General features: G+C 50.2%; 2 protein-coding genes and 1 long non-coding RNA gene across 3 annotated transcripts in view; 2 read left to right on the forward strand and 1 right to left on the reverse strand.

Annotated features, from left to right (window-relative positions):
• USB1 (U6 snRNA biogenesis phosphodiesterase 1) lies at positions 1–10,490 on the forward strand. Its single transcript, XM_019455783.2, has 7 exons — positions 1–204; positions 999–1,165; positions 3,242–3,425; positions 6,100–6,153; positions 6,951–7,056; positions 8,271–8,354; positions 9,398–10,490. The coding sequence occupies exons 1-7, from the start codon at positions 101–103 to the stop codon at positions 9,500–9,502; spliced, it is 804 nt and encodes a 267-aa protein (XP_019311328.2). The 5' UTR covers positions 1–100; the 3' UTR covers positions 9,503–10,490.
• The window catches only part of LOC109270622 (uncharacterized), a 16,618-nt gene continuing 1,031 nt past the window's right edge, over positions 7,750–23,336 (reverse strand). Inside the window, exons 2-5 of the long non-coding RNA XR_008423379.1 lie at positions 22,324–22,430; positions 22,063–22,120; positions 20,800–20,971; positions 7,750–9,749 (exon numbers count right to left, since the gene is read on the reverse strand). This is a non-coding gene — a long non-coding RNA (uncharacterized LOC109270622). The remainder of the gene's footprint in view (positions 9,750–20,799; positions 20,972–22,062; positions 22,121–22,323; positions 22,431–23,336) is intronic.
• MMP15 (matrix metallopeptidase 15) overlaps positions 22,539–23,336 on the forward strand; it is a 21,232-nt gene continuing 20,434 nt past the window's right edge. Inside the window, exon 1 of the mRNA XM_019455780.2 lies at positions 22,539–23,293. Within this exon, the coding sequence (XP_019311325.1) occupies positions 23,132–23,293 (162 nt within the window). The 5' untranslated portion in view covers positions 22,539–23,131. The remainder of the gene's footprint in view (positions 23,294–23,336) is intronic.

Raw genomic sequence — 23,336 nt, forward strand, 5'->3', positions numbered from 1 at the left:
GGTGCTAACCCGGCCCCCGCCCCTGGAGGGCACTTCCGGCGCAGCGGAATTCCGGGTGCGAGTGATCGCTGAGTCGGCCTCTGGTCTTGGAGGAGGCCCAATGAGTGCGGCGCCCCTGGTGGGCTACAGCAGCAGCAGCTCGGAGGATGAGGATGAGGCCAAGGCCGGGGCCCAGGCGCGGCCGGGGGCTGGAAGCTGCCCTCGGTAAGGAGCGAAGAAGTCTTTTGGGGGAGGGTGCTGGTTAGCGCGACACCCCGACGGGACCCGAGCGTCTGGGGAGAAGGGGCGATGGTGCGGGGCGGCTCTCCAGGATAGGGCAAGAGAAGCAGCGGGAAAGGAGGATCCAGTGGACAGCCCTGGACAAAGCCCCAGAGTGCCCTCTCCTGGCTAGGCCAAGATTAGGAGGCAGGTAACATGCGCTCGGGTCCAGCCACCGCCTCTGGTGTGCACCACAACACCACCCCTGGGTCTGTTTCCTCATTCGGAGAGTGTTTTCATTCATCCAGTAAATACTCATTGAGCACCCGCTCGGGGCCAGGCTCAGGACTGGGACATTCGGCAGTGAACAAAACCGTCGAAGCCTTTATTTCGTGGAGGTTCAGTTCTCAAGTGCCGTGCTTGGTGCTTTGAAGAGCGCCTTTCAAGCAGTATCTGGGTTGATGTCACGATAGCTTTATCAGGTACACTTCACCGATGAGGAAACTGAGGCCCACACAGTGCACATGACCTGTTCAAGACCCCAAAGCTAAGAAGTGCTACTGCAATTCAGTCTTGTCCAGTTAGGAAATGTGACCTCTGAACCACCTCCTGGGGTTGGTGAGCGACCCGTGAGACAGCCCTGGGGAAAGAGCTTTGTGGTTATCTGGAAGCTGCTTACAGCACCTGGTGGGAAGTAGGTGCACACAGTCATCCCATATAAGGGGTTACAACTTTTATATGTACAGCGGTAGAGAATTCTAGGAGGATAAATGTGCTCGTTTTCCTTTTTTCTCTTGCAGTGCCCAGAGCCCCCTTCCCAGCCAGAGGTTGCCAGTACCTGACAGTGTGCTGCACATGTTCCTGGGCACCGAGGAGGGGCCTGAAGATGACAGTGCAAAACATGGGGGCCGGGTGCGCACGTTCCCCCACGAGCGGGGCAACTGGGCCACCCACGTCTACGTGCCGTGTGAGTAGCGTGTAAAAGACGAGTGGCTGAGACTGATAGGTGCCTCTTGATGGGAGGAAGCTGGCCCCAACCAGAAGGAAGAAACCAGAAACCTCTGACATTGATGGTAGGAGAGAGATGGACTTAGCAGAGAGAGAACAAGTTTCAAGAATTGGGGAATTTTTCTGTAAACTCGGTTTCAGTTTCAAATTCATTGCCTGAAATATTTTTTATTAACCCTGGGTATGTTTTCTCACTCATGAGGAGGTGACCAAGGGAGGGTCTAGGACAGAGTGTGAAGGCCATCCCAGAGTGTGGCTGCAGCTGGCAGTTTATTTCTAAGAGGGCCCTAGATGTGCTGGGGTCAAGTTCCCCTCTCCTCCCAGCCCTCATGAGTGAATGGCAGGCAAAAAATGCCCAGGCTTTGGAGTCAGACCTTGCTTTACTACCCACTGCTCTGGGTACCCGTTAGTAAGTTATTGGACTTCTTAGAACCTCAGTTTCCTCATCTCTAAAATGGGGAACACGTATCTCCTAGGACTTTTGTGAAGATTGAATCAGATCGTTTATGTCAGGCTCTTAGCACCATACACAGAGTAAGTGATGGCTCTTAGTATTTTGCATTAGATCAGGTCAACTCTTAGAGCCTCCATTTCCCCATCCACAAAATGAGAATGATTCCTATACTGCCTACTCAGCAAGCCATTTGGACAAATCGAGTAACGCACTGGGTGTGAGCAGACTGTTAACCATGCAGCTCTAGTCATACATTTGATTAAAAAAAAAAAGCGAACATACAATGGTGGTCATTGTAGTGATGTTTGTCTTTGTGAAAAATTAGGAGCATTCTAAGTGTTTATCAGGAGATTCTAAACATCTAATAGGAGGCTTGATAAAAAGTGCTGTTTGTGATTATGGATTAACTATGGGGCTGTAATCATGAGCTTGCCCTCTGCACTGAGAGGAAGGCCATCCAGCATATCATGTTATATGAAGAAAGCCAGTGGAAGAACAGTTTGAATGGTACACTGTCATCTTTTCAACAAATAAAATACATACATTAGTACATACACTGAGAAAAGGCTGGGGAGGGGCGCCTGGGTGGCTCAGTCGGTTAGGCATCAACTTTGGCTCAGGTCATGATCTCACAGTTCATGAGTTCGAGCCCTGCATTGGCCTCTGTGTTGACAGTGCAGAGCCTTCTTGGGATTCTCTCTCTCCCTCTCTCCCTGCTCATTCATTCTCTCTCTCTCTCTCTCTCTCTCTCTCAAAAATAAGCATTTAAAATAAAACAAAAGGCTGGGGAGATAGGCATCCAGGTTTGGCAATCTGGATACCTAGGGTAGTGATCTTGAAAGTGGGGTGTATTCCCCTTGGGGGAGAGGTCAAGATGATCCATTTGGAAGAAAAATATTAGAACCTCTTTACATATTCCTTTTTTTCTCATCTCTTAAAGTTTCTGTCCTTGGGGCACCTGGCTGGCTCTGTCAGAAGAGCACACAACTCAATCTTGGGGTTGTGAGTTCAAGTCCCACATTGAGATTACTAAAAAAGAAAGAAAAATGCTTTAAATAAATAAAATAAAAGTTCTGTTCTTGAGAGTGTACATTTTACAACACACAATTTTGTAACATACATATTTGTAATTTAGTTATTTTTAATATTTGTGTATTTTTGAGAGAGAGAGAGAGCATGAGTGGGGGAGGGACAAAGAGAGAGGGAGACACAGAATCCGAAGCAGGCTCCAGGTTCTGAGCTGTCAGCACAGAGCCCAATGTGGGGCTCGAACTTACAAACTGTGAGATCGTGACCTGAGCCAAAATTAAGTCTACCACTTAACTGACTGAGAGCCACCCAGGCACCCCTGCATATTTCCTTTTTCACTTAAATTCTTTACAATGGGCATATGTGTATTACTTCCTTAACCATTAAATTATATTAAAATTTTATTAAAATACATACAGCTAGGCTGCTCTCAAAGTCATTTTCTCCTAAAACGCAGAGTAACAAAGGCCTTCCTCTGCCTTCTGGGATTCTTCATTCAGTCACACCACCCTGGCTAAGAGAATGGCCCACCCTATCCGCTCTTCCCTCCAGATGAAGCCAAGGAGGAGTTCCTGGACATGCTCGACATGTTGCTGCCCCGCGCACAGACTTACGTCCCCCGGCTGGTTCGGATGGAGGCGTTCCACCTCAGCCTGTCCCAGAGCGTGGTTCTGCGGCATCACTGGATCCTCCCCTTCGTGCAGGCTCTGAAAGACCGCATGGCCTCCTTCCAGGGGTGAGTGCCCAGTGTTTCATCTGCCTCTCACCTCCTCTCCACGCTCCTCTTCCTGTCCTCAGCTCCTGTGGGTGGGCAGGTGTGGAGGGTACTACCCCAGCCAGCAGGCCAGACGTAAAGGTTAGAATGCTGCACATCTCCTGGAGCCGCCTGCCATATGCCTCATCGTGAGCGACCTTGGGCATGTGACCTAAGTTCTGGAAAACTCGAGTCCTTACCTGTGGGCAGGTCACAGGAGCGGTAGTGGCTGCCTCCAAGGGGACCTGTGAGCAGCATGGCACTTGGCAAAGGATCAGAACTGAACCCTGCCTCCGGTTTTGTCTGCCAGCCTAAGAAGTTTTCTTCCTCACCTTTTCATATCTCTCTCCTCTTGTTACCAGAGAGCCTTTCCTCCTTCCCTTGGGCAGCTCAAAGCCCTGCTCCTTCACTGGGGCTCCGCGATTTGGCGTCTCCCCCAGAGTTCCTCAGTCCCAGGGATCATCCCATGCTCTGGCGGCGCATACCCTTGTGCTTATTTCATTCATACCCAGTCATTGCCATGTCCATTTCCCTCTATGGAGCCAAGCGCCTGCAGGCCCAGGAATGCGACTTCTCTCTGAATCCCCTGCATCTCTCCTCCAGGTGCTCTGCTGACTGTAGGCATCAAGTGGATGTTTGCTGAGCCAATGAACAGGAGGAGAGAGGGATCCTCTAAATGTTGGTTCCGGAAGGAGCCTAAGAAGCCATCCAAGTGGTGGTTTTATTTGCAGAGCCTTTCTTAAATGAGGTGTTAACCAAAAGCCTCGTTGTGTAGATGGGCGAGAGAAGCACAGAAATCTTCTAGCGCAAGCCTCACTCCCACAATGCAGGAGGCCTTAGGCCCAGGGATTCCATAGATGCACTCTGCCCAGGTAGGGAACTGCCCATTTGGTTCAGCCCTTTCTGAGGGCCAGAAGAGGAAGGGAGGAGGTCAGCCTGAGAATCAGAACTAAAACTCCTCTCTGCCTCATTCGATTCCCTCCCCTGACCTTTTTTATTGTCGCCACCAAATTTATTGAGCAATATGTATATTAGTCACTACTCTCTTGGTCACAGGTACCAGAAATCCAACCCAAAGTGGCTTAAACTGGAGGGGGAGGGGGAATTTATAGGCTGTTATAACTAAAAAGCTGAAAATAGTGCTGGCTTCATGTATGCGTGGATTGGGGTGACCAGCAGATGTCAGATGGCACCTGACTGTCACCATCTTTTAGCTCAGGCCCTCTCCACGTTGGGCTTCATTCTCACAAAGGCAAAGAAGGCTACCGGCAACTTGGGGCTGCTGGTCTACCAGCCGGGGGAGACAGCCCTTTTTTCTAATGGCTTCAGCAAAAGTCACGGGAATGACTTTGATTGGTCCGACTTGGCTAACATGCTCTCCGTTTGTGAGTACAGTTAACAAAACCCTTTCCCCTTCTCCGTGAGAATGCTTCCATTCCCCTGCTTCCAGCTCTGTTCTCTGGATAAAGGTGGAATGTCAGCTGTGTTTGGGGCCATGTTACTCGTGGTAAAAATGACCTGTTGGCACCCTGCATCTGGGCTGTGAAGACTGTGAGTGAACAAAACTTCTGGCAAGAAGCCGTGGCCCTGGGCTTCCCTGCATGCGGTGGTTCTTTGACTGGATAAGTCCCTTTCTGGGACCTCTGGAAACTTGGCCCAAGGGCCATTACAAGAGATAATGGTCCCTGAGGGGGCACAGATGAACGTTATCCTCTTGCTCACTTTGGGACCAGAGAATAGCGCCTAGATCACGGAGTTGGCTCCCCCTGATGCTCACCTGCTGGTGCATGGCGTTTCCTACTTCGTGTGAGTTCAAGCCTCATGTTGAGTGTAGAGATTACTTTAAAGAAATAAAAAAGGAGCACCTGGGTGGCTCAGTCTGTTAAGCGTCAGACTTCGGCTCAGGTCATGATCTCATGGGTAGTGAGTTCAAGCTGCACATTAGGCTCTCTGCTGTCATCGCAGAGCCCACTCCAGATCCTGTGTCTTTCTCTCTCTCTCCCTCTCTCTCAAAAATAAAAATAAATAAACATTAAAAATTTTTTAATAATAATAAATAAATAAAATATATTTGATAATTTCAAAAAGATATATTGGGGTGCCTCACTGGCTCAGTTGACTCTTGATCTTAGGGTTGTGAGTTCGAGCCCCACATTGGATGTAGAGATTACTTAAAAATAAAATCTTAAGGGCTCCCGCGTGGCACAGTCAGTTGAGCATCCAACTCTGGATTTCAGCTCAGGTCATGATCCCAGAGTGGTGGGACCAAGCCCCCAGTTGGGGTCCATGCTGAGAGTGGAAGCTGCCTGGGATTCTGTCTCTCTCTCTCTCTCTCTCTCTGCCCCTCTCCCCTACTTGCATGCATGCTCTCTCAAATTAAAAAAAAAAAATTAAAATATTTTAAAAATAAATAAGATAAAATTTTTGCTAGCATCTGAGTGAAGCTATGTGTTAACTTTAACTGGGTGATTATGTAAGGTCTTATCTTGCTCTAATATTTTAGTGTTCAGTTATATCATCTGTATAATAGGGTAACAAAATGAAGTGTGAAATGAATTAACTGTATTTTCAAAATCCTCTTTTTTAAATATAAATTTTTTCTGATTTTTTAAAATTATTCTTTCTGAAATGTGGTCTTTCCTCTTCTAAATTCCAGATTCTTCTTTATTGCCAACCGGGTAAAGATTTATACCAACCAAGAGAAAACAAGGTGGGTCTGGCCTTGTCTGCCCCAATTTTTTCTTTGTTTATGCTTTAACCAACTCTATGACTATAAAAGCATCTGTTCCCAAATCTGAACCATTCATTAAGAAAAATAACTAGAGGAACGTGGGGGGAGGGACAGAGGTAGAGAAAAACATCTTGGTAAAGTGAACAAAAGCCTGCCACTGGAAGAAAACCTGGGCCCCTGCCCAGCTCTGTCTCCAGTTGAACGTTTAGCTCATACCTTCACCTCCGTGACCTCTCATTTCCACACTGTCACATGCCTGTCCTTGATACATCCATCAGTGGGCAGTCATGAAGCTTGAATGAGCCAACCGTGTTCCGTAAGTGGTGGAGTGGGTTGAAGCTGGGAGGTAATGGATTAGAGATAGTGACAGTAGGCAAGTCAACTAATAAGTTTTACTGAGACCAGGAGGGGGGTGGCTGAAGATATACCCTCACAGGAGGGTTTTTAAAGACGAGAGCATGTTGAGAGCTGAGGGGAGGGTAGCTGGCACCCAAGAGCCAAGGGTCCAGACTCAGGAGTGATGCGATGGCGGAGAGCAGGGCCACAGAAGCTTGGGGGTTGTAGACATGGCAGGGGGAGATGAAGGCAGTCCTGAAGGGTTGTGAGACCCTGGGGGAGGGTTACAGACAGAGGAAAGAGCCAGCCAGGAGATGGAGCAAGAACCTGTGGCCCCAACCTAACTGCTTTCTCTCACGTCCTCTGCCCCAGCGGGGATGGTTTATGTTCTCAGAGGCTGCATCTCATGCCCGTGTTGTCTCCACTTCTGCCTTCCCCAGAACGTTTGTTGGGCTCGAGGTCACCTCAGGGCACGCCCAGTTCCTGGACCTGGTTTCAGAGGTAGACAGAGTCATGGAGGAATTTGACCTCACCACTTTCTACCAGGTAACAGCCTTTTCTTCTCCACCAGCCCACCTAGAACTGGAATAAAACCATCCTTAAAGAAGCCCTTGTTGGAGGCAAACTGAAGCAAGCCCTCCAGAACTGGCCCATGTGAAGTGTCCCGAATGCCAGTCTTCAGGGGACACACCTCTGGGGGGGTTGAGGGGTCTGAGGTGTAATCAGGTGCAGCCCATGGAAAGTCCAACATTTCTTACAAATCTTTGTTATATCTTAGATATGCACAAGACTTACCCATTGTACTCCATATGGATCCGTGTTTATCTATTTTTTAAGAAGTAGTAATTCTCCCAAATTTTTTTTAGTAAAACTGACACACCAGGAAGAGTTGTAGCTTCACATGCCTTCCTGCCCCTCGCCCTGTGCCCTCCAGGGGTACTTGAACTCCAAATGGAGTATCAGGTTTTTAAAGGGTTTGATACAGTCTTTTAAAACCATGCTGACGTATAGGAGCATGAGTGTCAGTGGAGATTATTAGTTATAACTTTAGACGTTTTAGTTTTTGTCATTTCATCTTAGAAAGTATGTCACCTATTGAAATCTTTAGACAGAAAAAAGAGCTGGAGCCTGCGTTCTCTTCCATGTCCCAGATCTAATGACTCTGTGTAAAGGAAAGCCTCTCAGAACAGGACTGTCTTAGTCAGCTGAGGTCACCATGACAAAACACTGTAGATGGAGTGGTTTAAACAACAGAAATTTATTTTCTCACAATTCTGGAGCCTAGAAGTCCACGATCAAGGTGCCATCATGGTCCATTTCTGGTGTGGACTCTCTTCCCAACTTGTAGACAGCTGTCTGCTCCCTTTGTCCTCATACAGAGGAAAGAGAAGAAGCCAGCTTTCTGCTCTCACACAGGCATGAACCCCATCATGAGCACCTCATTTTGATACCCTCCTCTAAACCTAATTATCTCCCAAAGGCCCCACCTCCAAATGCCATTACATTGGGGGTTAAGGCTTCAACATATGAATTGGGGGTGGGGGGGGAGGGACACAATTCAGCCCATAGCAAGCGCCAGCCCAGGGCTGTTTTCTCTATCAGCAGAGGGTGCTCGGGATCAACACTGAGGGTCTGGTCTCTCATGAAGCAGGCCAGGGATCCAGCAGGGATCCTGTGACAACACTGTGACAGATCTACGGTCATGTCCGGACCTGCCAAGGCATCCAGGTGACCGCCTACTCCCTGCTATTCCTCCGCAGGACCCCTCCTTCCACATCAGTCTGGCCTGGTGTGTGGGTGACGCGCGTCTCCAGCTGGAAGGGCAGTGCCTGCGGGAGCTGCAGGTGAATTCCCGCTACGGGAGCACAGAGGGTGCTGAGAGGGTGACGGGATGCGTGCCGGGAATGGCAGGGGAGCTGACGGGCCCTGAGGGTTAGGCGTGCAAACCAGAATCCCTAGAAATAGCTGACTGGGGAGGGGGCCTCCTCACCTTTCCTTGCTGCTTGAAGGGCAGTCCCGTGGCTGTAGCACCTGGGAGCCGGTTAGCAATCCAGACTCTCTGGCCCCAACCCAGACCTAAGAAATCAGAATTGCCTTTGAACAAGATGTCTAGGCATTTGCGTGCACGTTAAAATTTGAGAAGCATGACCCTAGAACACTGGTCTGAGAGAATGCCAGAAGCCTCTCCCGAAGTCCTTGCCCCTCACCCAGAGGCCAAGGGCTTGGGTGCCCACAGGGGCCTGGCTCGTGTAGGAAACGAGTGAAACGTGCCAGGCGTAGGGAACGTCCACCCGGGGAGCTTTTGTATTTTGATAAGTAGGTGATGTGTCTCACTTTGCCGTCGGTGCCTTCAGAGTTGCTAATACACCACCTCCGGCAGAGGAGAGAGCGGGGAAGGGCTGTCGTGTGGGAATGCGGACATAGTGTTGCTAGCACTTGTTTTTCAAGGGAGGCCAGAAGTCCAGATTTTTATGTGGAACTAATGTGTATTTTTTTAAAAAAAACATGTCGCAAGCCAAACAAAGCATGTGCAGGAGGGACACAGCCCCTGGGCCATCGTCAAGCAGCCACCTCTGCCCTTGGCCTAATCATGCTGTGGGGGCAAACAGCCCTGGTTTCAGGCTCCAGCAGATCCGACCCCAATTCCAGTTCTACTGGGTTCATAATCCGGGGCTCTGAGCACCCTTTTCCTCCTGTGCCAAGTTGGGGCAATAGGACTGACCTCACAAGATTACCGAAGCGCAGAGCCTAGAGCCTGCACGGCCCTCAGTCTCCCTCCACCGGGCCCAACCTCTGAAGGATTTGAGTAGGCTGGTCTGGCTTCCAGTGCCCTCTGGGTCCCCGGTTCCCTTTAACGTGACTGTCTTTTCTCGGCTCCCGGTGGAAGACAATTGTGGACGAGTTTGAAGACTCCGAGATGGTGCTGCGTGTGCACGCCGAGCAGGTCCGCTGCAAGTCTGGGCACAAGTTCTTCTCGATGCCTTTGAAGTGAGCACCAGAGGCCCTAGTCCCAGGCCCCTCTGCAGGCTGGGTGGAGATGGAAGAGCCTGCTCCAGTCCATGGGGATGCTCCCAGCCTCCCACTGGGGGGCCTGGCCACGGTCTCTGGGTGCCCGGGTCCCTGGGGGCTGGTTCTCTCCTGGCCCTTCTGGGTCGCCGGTCCAGCGCTGGTACGTGTGGTCATTGTCAGGAACCACCAGTAGAGGGCAGCCTGGGCCTCCTAGTTCTAGGTCTGTGGACCTGCCCCGCACAAAAGAAAGTAGGGTGACCCGATGAGCCCGCCCAGACTCAGCCAGAATCCCCACTGCAGCCCCTCCAACAAATGGCCCCTCTCCCACACCCTTCCCCCTTCAGCTGTTTGGATTTTGATGCCCTTGGCCTCCACCAGGGCTTTTAAAACCATCATGTCCTGGCTCTTCCCCACTCAAGCTAGACACAGGGTGCTTGAATGGGTCTGTCACCCTCCCTCCTCGAAGCGTGTCACTTTTATTTATTATTTATTTTTAGTCTCACCCCTCCTGTGCCAGCAGAGGGCATTTCAGGGCCAAGGTACAGAGTGCTAATTTGTGGTTCTACATCGGTTTTCTCCATTCCTGCCTCCCACTCACCCCCAGCCAGGTGCCTGGGGAGACGTGAGCAGATGTTTCATTTTGGCCTGGCTGGTGGCTCTAAGCCAGGCCTCCAACGCTCTGTGACCTCTGGCTTCTCATCAGCTTTCCCAAAGAGGCAGCGAGGCGCCTTCCCCCAAATTTCTCTTTCCGCTGCCTTCAGCTGCCTGCTGTGGGCTGCAGGCGTTCCGAGGGGGCCGTGGAGGTGGGGTCAGGGGGCACCCAGGGCCTTTATTTTTCATCAAGCCTTCACCAGAGCAAAAGGCCAGTCCTCCCTGGTTGTCACCTGGATCTCTGGTGATGGATAAAGAGATATTTTTATGTGGTAGTCTTAAATTATGTTCAACAAATGAAAATTGCAATTTTAATTTTGGCTTTTGTCTGGGACTGCTTCTGTTCAACTAGGTGAAAAGAGGACTTTCCTCTGCCCCCGCCTTCCCCAGCCTGCTTCACGGTGTGGAGGGACTCTTGGAAATCCGTTATGACTGCTAAGGTGGCTGTGAGAGGCATTGACAGAGCCTCAGTCAAATGACAGTGGGGTCACCCGGCCTGCTGGGCCTATAAGTAGCACAAACCACATCCGGCCCAGGGCTTGGCCTGTGGTGGGGGGCGGCCACCCCTCGTCAGTGACATTCAGACCTGACACTGCTGTTAATGCAGCCCTTTCTAGGGTCATGTCATCTGTTCTCCCAGTGACAACCCTGAAAAGTAAGATGGGGAGGAGTGACTCTTCCACTTGGACAGAGAAACAGGTTAAATGTCTTACCGCTGGTCCACCCTGACCTCGATCCTGCCCTGGGGCTCCTGGTCAGGACTGCTCTCCCTGTGCACACAACCCTCTGCCCCCCCCCACCACCACCACCCCAGGCCTGAGGCAAGGGGACCTGTCACTCTGGCTCCCGCTCTGCCTCCTGCACCTCCGGACTTTCCAAGGCAAGTTCCCCCTCAGTGCCCAGACACGCAGGAAATCCCATCCTGTGATTCCCCAACCCCACTGCACTGATCTGCTGATTCAACTCCGACTGCTCAGTCAGTGCTGGATTTTGAGGTCACACTGGAGAGGCAGAAGAAGCCAGGCATCTTCCTGGCATGCAGGGAACACAGCGAATTTGCTGTGCAGCCAACACTTACCGCTGCCGGCTCTGTGTCTGGATGCTTAGGGTGAGGGGGCAAGCAGGGTGTGCAGAGCAGGATCCCCACTCCTGACTTCGCACTTGTCAGACTGGGAAGTGCAAGCAGAGTCACCCGGTTTCCTGCACGTTCCGATTTCAACATGGAAGCCAGCCTCTTTCAAGGCAGGCTCTGTGGGCACAGACCACCTGATTTTCCCCCGTCTTGGGCACTGGCTCTCCCCAGGAGAGCCCCACCACCATGAACAAACCCAAGAGGACTGGCTGGGCTGGTCCCAGGGGAGGATGTGGCCCGGATGGAATTACAGTAGGGCAACTTTGAGAAATGGGCCAAGATCAATAAAGGGCTCTTCAGTGGGGAATGGCAGGTGGTGGCAGAGGAAGGAAGTAGGAGACTCACTGAGGGGGGAGGGTCGGCAGGCCGGGCAGGAGGCTGGGCAGAAGGCTGGGCGTCAGGGGCTTGGCGGGAGCCCAGACACTGAGTGTGCCTGCTGGAGCCGCCCGCTCACCAGCACTCCGCTGACAGTGCAGAAGCAGCTGGGGCTCTTCCATAAGAGGAGATGTGCTTCGAAGACAGAAGACGAGACCGGCACAGGCCCGGGGCCACCCCTCCCCAGGCTGGCTCGGAATAGAGAGATTGCTCTTGATGGGGCTTTTATCACACCAGAGAGAGTGCAAAATCAACACATCTGGCCTCGGTGTCCTCAGATGTTCCCTGCAGGGCAGGGAAGTGATCATCGAGGCCTCCTTGGCCCATTTCCACCTGGCACTCTTGGCTCTCTCCACACGCCTCTCCAGACCACCCCAGCTTTGTTTCCAAGGAAGAGGGAAATTACCTCGGCTTGTTTGTTTCTTCCTTGTCTTGGTACCAGGAGCCTGAAGGGCCCACGGTGGGTGGGGTTGGGGGTGGGGGGGGCCTGGGCCTTGTTCCAACCCACAGCGCCTTGCCTTTTTGAGGGACCACAGCCACTACCTGAGCCAGAACCTTCCTTGTACAAACGGGGAGGCAAACCCAAAGAGGGGAAACAGCTCGCTGAAGATTGCCTGGTAAATTAGTGCTTGGGCAGCCCCCAGGCCTGGCTTCTAATCCCCAGCTGTTTGAGACCCTCACGGCACCTGAGGGTCTCAGAGTGAAACTGCTATGAAACCACATGTCTGTGCTTTAATTCAAAAGTTTCCAAGAAAACAAAAGGAGTAGGGGGAGGTTCTAGATGAAATGATATTAGCAAAACGTGGGCAATGTTTAAAGCTGGGTGACTGGGGGTGCCTGGGTGGCTCTGTTGATTAAGCATCCGACTTCAGCTCAGGTCATGATCTTGTTGGTTGGTGAGTTCGAGCTCTGCATTGGGCTCTGTGCTGACAGCTCAGAGCCTGGAGCCTGCTTTGGATTATGTATGTGTGTCTCTCTCTGCCCCTCATCTGCTCACACTCTCTCTCTCTCTCAAAAATAAACATTAAAAAAAAAAAAAAAAAGCTGGGTGACTGAAGGCTAGGGCCCACATGGGTCTGTCCTGCCAGTCCCCTCAGGCCTTGGGTGCTAGCCAGATCTGACAGAACCACAGACCCATGTCATGGATAGATGGACAAACCCACCTGGAAGCCCAGAGGTGCCTGTAGGGGCCAGAATCCAAATATCAGGAGCTTCAAGGTCTAGTCACAAGGGATGCCTCCTCCTTAAGTAGGATTTACCCCAGGAGAGGAACCTCCAACGGAGAAAAAACAATGACCAAGCTGTCTGGCTTCTAAGATGGTTCTTGGGCCCCTCTCTTTACTAAGAACATCCTAAACTCAAACTCTTTTATTTTTTTAAAGATTTTTTTTTTTTTTTTTAAGTAATCTCTACACCCAACATGAGGCTTGAATTTACAATGTGAGTTGCATGCTCTATCTACTGAGCCAGCCAGGTGCCCCTCTAACCCTTCTTTTTTAATTGGTTGATTGGCAATAAATACAGTGAAAGATTGCAATGCATTCAGTTAAACCAAGAATAAGCCTGTTGTCCATTTCTGACAACCACTATACATTTCAGAGTAAAAACTTTAGAAATTTAGAGCATAGTACATGTATAGACCCGTTGAATCACTATTTCTACACCTGAAGCTAATATAGCATTGTGTCACTATACTTCAACTTTTAAAACCATTTAGAAATCCATTTCTCAAAGGAGGGATCCCATAGAAAAGGGAGTAGAAATGGACACAATTGTCCCAGCCTTTTCCCTGAAGAACTAAGGCCTTTATGTGTACTTCCTGCTAGAATCTAGTTTTAGCAAGAAACCTGCAAAATCAGTTTAGTGAGAAATCCCCACCCTTGATAATCTGATCAAACTCCCCATCTCCACTACCCCCCCCCCCCCCCCCCCCCCCCGCCAGGTGATATCTGATCTTGGCCTGCCTGGCCTGCCTCAGCCAGAACCCACCCCAGACTTAATGTCTCCTTTTAGTAATTTTCCATCCACCAATGCCCCCCTCCCCACTTGCTCTTTGGTTATAAATTCTGCCTTGTTCTGGTTGTATTGGGAATTGAGCCCAGGTCTATACTGAAGTCTCTTCCCCTATTGCAATAGTTTGTTTTGTTGGTTTTGTTTGTCTGTTTGTTTTTCAGTAAAATCTATCTTCACTGCTTTAACTTCTATCCAATTCGGTTTCTCTTTAATGGTTTTTGGCGCTGTGACCCAAATCTGAACTACCACTGGACTCTTAGACATGACAACTAGGCTTCGTGGTACACACAGAGACCTTTTGTCTCCAGTCTGTTTGCTGGTTTGGGTATTCGATGATGAATCCTACTCTAGAATCCACCACTCCAGATAAACGTCCCCTGAAGGGGGAGGCCAGATTTTGATTCTCAGGATCCTGAATAAACTCTAGAAGCTGGGTCAGAGTCCCAACCAAGCAGCTGTTTGTAAGAAGCTGGGTTAGAGTCCTGGGTAAACAGAGGCTGGGTTAGTCCTAGGCTTTTCTGATTATAAAAGGCTAGATTCTGTAAGGAACAGAGGCTGGGTTAGAATCCCAGGAATTTCTGTTCATAAGTATAAAGTTCATTAATCAAGAACATAGGAGCTTTTGGGGTACCTGGGTGGCCCAGTCAGTTAAGCGTCCAACTCGGTTTTGGCTCAGGTCATGATCTCACAGTTTGTGGGATCAAGCCCTGCGTTGGGCTCTGCACTGACGACAGCACAGAGCCTGCTTGGGACTCTGTCTCTGCTTTTCTCTCTACCCCTCCCTCACTCATGCTTTCTCTCCCTCTCTAAAAATAAACAAACATTTAAAAAAAGAAGAAGGAGGAGGGGGAGGAGGAGGGGGAGGGGGAGGGGAAGGAGAAGAAGAAGAAGAAGAAGAAGGGGAGGAGGAGGAGGAGGAGGAGGAGGAGGAGGCGGCAGCGCCCTGGGTGACTCAGCTGAGCAGTCGACTTTGGCTCAGGCCATGATCTCACGGTTTGTGAGTTCAAGCCCCACATCAGGCTCTGTGCTGACAGCTCAGAGCCTGGAGCCTGCTTCGGATTCTGTGTGTGTGTGTGTGTGTGTCTCTCTCTCTGCCCCCAAATGCCTGTTCACTCTCTCTCTCTCTATCTCTCAAAAAAATGAATAAATGTTTAAAAAAAAAAAAGAAGAAGAAGAATATGGGAGCCTTTCAACCAACTGAAACCTCTCCTCAAACTCCTGCTGACTATATGCTTGTACAGCGGAATACTGTCTGCTTTCTTTCTCATTAGCAAAACTTTACTAAAAACTCTCTTGAGCTACAATGGGCCCTCTGGGGGGCTCTTGGGATAGGACCAAATTAGTCCACCTAAGGGGAGCCCTAGGGCAAAAAGGAACAAAAGTCTCTGATGCACAATGGTCTGCTTTGTTCACTTGTATGAAGCTGAACAGCAACTAAATGATTCAAACCTCATTCAAACTATAGAACTTCTTAAACAATGTCTTCAGAAAATTTGTCCTGATTCGGTAAACCCCCTAGAACTCCTCACAGCACCCCCATTTTCCCCTCCTAGTTCTCCTTCATATCCGTCATGCTCTCCCAAAATGTTCTTCACCAAGACCACCCCAGTCCTTCAACGCCCTGTAACTGTAAGGTGCACGCCCATCTCTTACGGAGGAAGGCAGGGTGCAACCAATTTAAACCTTTATCTCAGAATTAACATGTCATCTGTCATCATCAAGGACTCTCTTAATTCCCAAAAGAAAAGGAAAAGATGTGTTGAATACTTTAGGATTGTTCTGGGAGCATGCTCTCCAGATTCCCTGGTTTACATCAACTTATCCACCTATCTTTTGGCCTGGGCGATGCCACCCCTCGGTTTGGAAAGGCCAAAGGAACACCCTACCCGAAGGCCATCAAGGGTCTCAGACTACCCCTAATTCCCATTAGAAAATGAGGAAAGAAAAATTACTAGAAGCCATCCCTCAGGTCTCTCTCACCAAAACTGATTGGTCATGTATTCAGAGTTATAAACAAAGGAACTAAATGTGCCTAATGATCACCATCAATCAGAGACAACATGGAAAGAGCACTCGGGGCTGGACCTGCCTTTCCAAACAGCCTCAGCTCTGGCCACAAGCTTTGGAAACGGTCTCAGACTAGAGCTCCATGACACATTCCAGAAAAATAATATTAACTGGTAAAAGGCAGACATGTGTAAGTGCCAGACATTAGCCCAGCATTAAGAACATACTAGTTCAAAAACACTGGGAAATCCAGAAAGCAAGCTTATGGTATTGCAGTTAAAACAGCCAGGAGGACCTGAAATTTTTAATCTACAGCAAATTCTGAAATCAGGATCTCCCTTTGATCAAAACGCTTGCTGAAATTGTAAGAAAAAAGGTTGTTGGGTCTGGGAGTGCCAGGCTTCAAGAGGAGGGAAAAAGCCCAAGTCCCTTCCTCACCAGAAAACGCTGGACTCTCCTCCAGTGCCCTCAACTGCCACCAAACTCACAAGGAGAAATAACCCTCCACGTTAAAGGGCACCCACCACACTTCTCATTGACCCCCCATGGCAACACATTCTACCCTTAGCACCACATTGTCCCCTGCCCCCCTTCCTCGGAGTCACCAAACTTTACCAGTGGTGAGTTTTGATAATTTACCTCATAAACTGTCTCTGTCTCAACCCCTTAATATTTCCATGGGACCTCTTAAAGCTCAGCATTACTTTCTTCTCAGTTCTGCGGCCGCGGAAGGCTGTTAGGAAGGAATCTTCTCATGAGGTGGGATATAAAAGTTTATCCTGCGCTGGAAGGACTCCTCCTACAGCTCCCTGACTCCTCCCCTTCACGTCTATGTCCCCTAATAGCTGTGTCTGACTTCCCGGGGGTCCTTTGCCCCCTTCAACTATTACCTATGTCACTGACTATTGAAATCAACTATTAGACAGGATTCCCTCTTCTTTATGGAAAAAAACGAAAACAAAAACCAAAAAACCCCACAAAACTCCACTAATAGGGACGCATATAGATACAGAACCCCTTAAGGTAGAAATAGATCCTTCCATGCCCCTCCCCAGGATTCCTCAATATCACTTAAAGCTAGAAGGACTTGAGGGTCCCCACCCAATAATCCAAGGTTTATTAGACAAAAAAAAAAACTTCTAATCCCCACTTCTAATCCATGTAATACTCCCATTTGGGCCATTAAAAAAAAAAAAAAAAAAAAAAAAAAAACCCAAATAGGCAAAACTATCAGCCCAAGATCCAAGATCTGTCAATAAAACAGTTAAACCCAGATTTGTCTTGGTTCCTAATCCTAACACTATCCTGTCTGCTATTCCTTCCAACCCCTAATATTTCAGTCTTCAATTTGTGTTCTGCCTTGTTTAGAATTCCCCTTTGTAAGGAATCCGATACTTGTGTGCCTTCACCTGGGAAATAACCACCAATGTACCTGGACGGTTGTGCCCCAAGGCTTTGCGGAGGCTCCTAGTACTTCTCACACACCCCACATGGCAGTTTGAGGGAACTAAAATTCCCAGAAGACTCCACCTTAATCCAGTATGTAGATGACTTCCTTCGACGTTCTGACAGTTACCTTCTTAAGGCATTATCAAGAAAGGGCCACAATGTGGTGCTAAGAGTAGAATGACAGTTATGATGACGTTTCTGACAGCTACCTTCTTAAGGCATTAGCAAGAAAGGGCCACAAAGTGACTAAAGACAAACTTCAGCTATGCTCTTTGTGCGTCTGACATCTGAGTCATGGTGTTTCAGCTTGGTTCACAGACCAAGGCTCCCCTATGCGACATTTTCCTCTCCCTGAAAGAGGACGACAACCAATAGGTATTTTGGGTCTTGTGGGATATCGTAGGATGCAGATATACCTACCTTCTCTATGATTGCCTCACCCTTCTATGTCATGACTAAGGAGTCATCCTCAGACCCAGAAGTCTGGGGCCCCCTATCCAAAGATGCTTTTGAAAACCTTGAGGATTCTCTCTCTACTTTCATTTCCCACCTTTACGCTTACCAATTACTCCCTGCCATTTTCTTTGTGCATGAACAAAAGGGTCATGCTCTCAGAGTGTTGTCCAAAAAGCATAATGGCCATGGAAGACCTCGACCCAGTGACTAAGACATATGCACCTTGCCTATAAGCTGTGGCTACAACCATCAAGTTTGTCCGACCTACTTCTGATTTAGCATTAGCTCATCTGCTCGATATACATGTTCCTCCTACTGCACAGACCCTATTGCTTGATGAAAACACATAGTACTTTTCTGCATCTTGACTTACCTCTTATGAAATCTTACTATTCTCTCTCTCTCACATCACCAAACATCACCATCAAAACCCTGCCACCTTTCTTCCCTTACCCACTAATGAGATGCCTCACGATGGTGTCTTTAACACTAGACCCTGGTCCCGTCCTAGGTGAGGTTAATCAGAACCCCCCACCCCCCGCCCATCCCCGCCCCCCCCACACACATTGACCTTACTCTTCATTTCGATGGCTCCTACCTCTGGAAGGAGGATGTGGCCTTCCAGTCTGGATATGCCATCACTGATCAACATAAACCTCTAGAATACTGAGCCCTGCCAAATGTCAGACCAGCCCAGGTTGCTGAGTTAATTGCTCTTACTGTGGCTTGCATAAGAGCAGAAGGAATAAAGGTTAACATATACTTATAGCTGCTATGCCTTTGGGGTAATACATGATTCAGGTATGCAAAACAGACGGGACTCCTGACAGCAGCCAATACCCCAGTCAAAAATGGACCCCAAATAGCAAGACTTCTAAAGGCATTGTTTTTTGGGTTGTTTTTTTTTTAATGTTTATTTGTTTTTAAGAGTGAGAGAGAGAGACACAGAGTGCAAGCAGGGGAGGGGCAGAGAGAGAGAGGGAGACACAGAATCTGAAGCAGGCTCCAGGCTCTGAGCTGTTGGCACAGAGCCTGACACAGGGCTCAAACTCACAAACCATGAGATCATGACCTGAGCTGAAGGCTGACGCTTACCGACTGAGCCACCCAGGCACCCCTAGAGGCATTGTTATTATCCCAGCAGATTACTATGGTAAAAACTGAGGGACAATGTACAGAAAATTCAGAGGAGACCTAAGGAAATAGATTGACTGATAAGTATGCTAAATTAGCAGTCTCCTCCTTGACCACCCAAGAAATCCAAGCAGTTTCCAGGCCTTGGGACTACACCCTTGTATCCTCTTTGAGCACCTAGATCCCTGGTAGGATTATTCACCTTCCCTTGTGAGACAGAAAACTATTTTAGGATGACTCCTAAGGAAATCATGAAAGAAATCCACATGGCCCAAAGGAAAGCTTCAGACTCAGAAAGAATTGGATGGGGAAGAGTTGGATATTTTAGCCATTCGGGTGGACTTTGGAAATACCAAGACGTCTACTCCACAGGCCCCAAGTTTATCTCTCGAGTCATTGTGTGTGGTTTAAACAACACAGCTCACATGGAAAGGGACAAAATGCAGGATATAGTAGACAAACGGTGGTTTGGACTGTTTGGCTTTTATTTTGACCAAGCACTTGCCACTTACCTCAACTGCCAGAAACATAAGCCTGGAAAAACCATAAAGGTGTGGCAATTTAAAAAAAAATTTTTTTAAGCTTGTTTATGTATTTATTTTGAGGGAGAGAGAGCGTGAGCAGGGGAGGAACACAGAGAGAGGGCTAGAGAGAGAATTCCAAGCAGGCCCCAGGCTGACGCAGGGCCTGGCATCATCATGACCCTAGCCCATCGCCCCAGAGGAAACCAAGAGTCTGAAGCTTACTGACTGAGCCATCCAGGTGCCCCTCCCCCGCCACCATTTTAAACCTTGCAACTAGGCATTCTGAGAAAACCCCACACCTACTCCAGTCTATCCTCACAAGGGTCCTGTCCTTTCCATTGTAGTTTTATCACGGGCCCCTTTCTGAGAATGTACATTCATTGTCACACTTACCTAGCCATCACTGAGTCCAACATAACCTCCGCCTCAGCCACTACAGGGTTCCCTGGAGATCCCTCATATGAAAGAAAATGTCCCCAATGCTCCTCTTACCTAGTTTCTCAGAGGGAGCCCAACCACCATAAACCACCTCCAGACAAATCTTTTTCCTCATCCTCAAAATTAGCATGCTTTGGCTATCCTCAGTGACCAGATAATTATTTCTATGACCGCTGTCTAATTCCCGATGATTCTGATTTTTTCTGGGGAACCCAAGCTTATTGGGTGTTACCTGCCAACTGGGCCAGATCTTGCTACCTTGCCGATCTTTTTTTTTTTTTAATTTTTTTAAATGTTTATTTATTTATTTTTTGAGAGAGAGAGAGAGAGAGAGAGAGAATGAGTGGGGGAGGGGCAGAGAGAGAGGGAGACACAGAATCTGAAGAAGCTCCAGGCTCCAAGCTGTCAGCACAGAGCCCGAGGCGGGGCTCAAACTCACCAACCATGAGATCCTGACCTGAGCTGAAGTCAGACGCTCAACCGACTGAGCCACCCAGGCGCCTTGCTACCTTCCTGATCTTACCAATCTCTTCATCTTACTCTATTTCCTACAATCTCCTTGCATTCTTAAATTATCTCTAAAACAATCACCCCCTCCCTCAGGGTCACCTCACTCTTACTGTAAGAACAAGAGGTATTCACAACATTGCAGATCCCCCCATAGGTGAGCTCAGTTCCAGGGAAGGTGAGGTCACAAAAACAACTACAGAACTGGGCCTATGTTCCATCCAGGACCTCACGACTTTTTGGGGAGACGTTTGCCACTTTTGGGGTACCATCCCCAGAAATCTATCACCTGGCTCAAGAGGTTAGATTCAACAACAGAATCACCTATTCGTTGCTACTGAAGCCATTCACCTCGTCCCTGGATAATCTCAGCATGGGCTTCCAGATCAGTGACTAGCCAACTACAAGAAACCCACGTGGGCTGTTCTCAACTTCAGTGCCCTCGATGTGACCCTGGCTACAGAAGGAGACACTTGCACAGTGGTCAGACACAACTACTACGCCTTCATCCCCAGCAATCTGCTTGACACCTTTGCCACAAGCAGGAAGGGCCGAGAGGTGAATGAAGAAATGTTTCACTGTCATTGCACTCACACTGCCAAGGACAACAGGCACTGGGGCTTCTGGTAGATCTCTGAAGATCTGTGAAGTTGGGTACACATACTGGTCCCGTCTCTAATCTTCATCTATTTGTCTTCAAGGTATCCCTTTCATTCAATGTCTTGTGGGTCATACAGGACAGCAGTTATCTATTGTCAGCAAGGCTCTAAACAAATAAAGGTGACCACATGAGGAAAGAAGAATTTCTAAGATTCTTTGCTTGACCAAACTTTTGTCAGGATCCCATGAACCCTCTTTCCAGCCAGGCCCTTCTGTGTACTTCCTTCTAGAATCCAGTTTTAGCAAGAATTCTGCTAAGTTAGTTTATCTAGAATTTTCCACCCTTGAGATCTTATCACACTCTCATCCCTACTACTCCCCAGGTAATATCTGATCACCCTGGCTGCCTTCAGCCAAATCCCCCAGACTCCACGTCTCCTTTTAGTCATCTCCCATCCACCAATCCCCACCCCTTCTCATTCCACTTGCTCCTGGCCTATAAACTACCCCCTTGTTCTGGTTGTATTTGGAACTGGGTCCAGTTCTATACTGGAATCTCTCTTCTCCTATTGCAATAATTTTTTGGATAAAATCTATCTTTGCTAGTTTAACTTCTGTTTGCCTTCCCAGTGGTCTTTTTCTTCACCCGCAAGGTCTCTGAACAGGCCATTTGTAAGCTCAGCCAGATCTCTGTCTGATCTGGGATCTGATCTGATCTGTCTGGTTCCTGGAGGTGAGGCCTGCTGGACCACCCTAGGGCTTACTCTAGAGAAACCTGCCCTCAGGTAAGGAAGGTTCCCATTTCCAGGGTGAGGAAGTGGCAGAGAGGGAAGGTCTCAGTCCCTGGGGCCAGTTTTAGGACCGAGACTGCCCTTGGTCTGGATTCGCAGCCTCTGGGGACTTTAGACCTCCAAGGCCCCCGCACCACCTCAGGCCTTCTGCAACCAAGCAGATCTCAAGCTGCTCCTGAAATAGAATGAAATCTAGCACTTTCAGCTCTGTGCTGTAGAAGTTTTGCCCACTGGCCCATCACCTTGAGGAACCACACTGTTACATTTCACTTGCACAAAACAGTGTCCTCTACTTGGACAGTTGATGTGTGGAAACAGCCCAAACATACCAACCCTCAGCCGACCTTTGCCCCACATTCCAGATAAGGAGGCAGCAGGTAAATGGCAATGGTGAAAAGGGCAACTGCCTCCCTCTGAAACCTGTGTTCTGTTGACCACACTGCCCAGGCAAGGTACCCAACCTCACCTGGTAACTTGAGGAGAGTCACTCAAGGGCCAAAGACATCTTGAGGATTTGAAGAGACCTGGGCCAACAAACCATTAGATTTTTATCTCCCCCCTCCACTTCCACCCCAAGACAGGACTCTTGGGTCCCTCTTTCCTCCTTCCTGACCACCACAGCCTTATAGCCCCACACACCCGCCAGGTGGAAGAAAGAAGAGTCGTCCTTCCTCCTAGCTCCCTCTCTCTCTCTACGGGGTCGCTGGGGAGGAGGGGAGTGTCAAACCTGCTCTCCAAAAGCAAGGGTGGGAGTGACGGGGGCGGGCAGGCAAGGATCCCTTCCTTCCTGGAAGAGTAAAAGGGCCGCTGGTCCGACTCCACCTTCGGCACCTGCTGCAGAGAAGCCCCGGGCTGAGGTACCGCCCCCGGCCCTCGCCCGGGTCCGCGCGCAGAGAGAGCACTGGCCCTTTAAGAGCGGCGGCGGCCGCGGCGCGCGGGGAGGAGGGTTGGGAGCGCCCGGAGCTGCGCCGAACTCGCCGGGGACGTCGGGCGCCGGCTCCCTGGCTCGCTCACTCGCTCCGACCGGCTCCCTGCGCCTCCTCCCGGGACTGAGCGGGGACCCCGGCCCGGGCGGGCGCGGGGCGAGCAGAGTCCCCGGGCGGGAGGCGCGCGCTCCGGGCAGCACCCGGCCCCGGGCATGGACAGAGGGAGCTGGGCGCGCAGGGGGCGCCGCGGGACCGGGCGGCCGGAGCGCTGAGCCAGACAAAGGCTCAGGAGTTGCGCTTGCTTTCGGGAGCCGGGCCCCGGGCGCCGAGGCAGCGGGACCCCGCGGCGGGCGGCTCCGGCCGGCCACCTCCCCCGCGGGCCGGCTCCGCGCGCCCGGACCTGCCCTGCCCGCCTCTCCTCGGGCGTGGGAATTTGCCGAGGGGACCTAAGCGGCTCCGGCGGGGACCCGGACCAGGAGGTCTGCCGCGCGCCCGCCGGGCGGGGAGCCAGGGAGCGTCGCAAGTTTCCGAGCCGCGTGCGGGGCCCCGGCGCCGGCCAGCGGGCGAGCCCTGCGTGCAGCGCTCCCGGCCGGGCTAGGCGCCGAGAGCATGGGCAGCGACCGGAGAGCGCCCGGACGGCCGGGCTGGGCGGGCAGTCTCCTTGGCGGCCGGGAGGCGGCGGCGCGGCCGCGACTGCTGCCGCTGCTCCTGGTGCTTCTGGGCTGCCTGGGCCGCGGCGCAGCGGCGGAGGACGCAGAAGTCAATGCCGAGGTAAGGACCCCCGCCCGGCCCCTCTGCGGCGGGCTAGGGGCTC

Source organism: Panthera pardus, unplaced genomic scaffold (genome assembly GCF_024362965.1).
Source record: "Panthera pardus isolate Hobbes unplaced genomic scaffold, ASM2436296v1 HiC_scaffold_18, whole genome shotgun sequence".
NCBI lineage: Eukaryota > Metazoa > Chordata > Mammalia > Carnivora > Felidae > Panthera > Panthera pardus.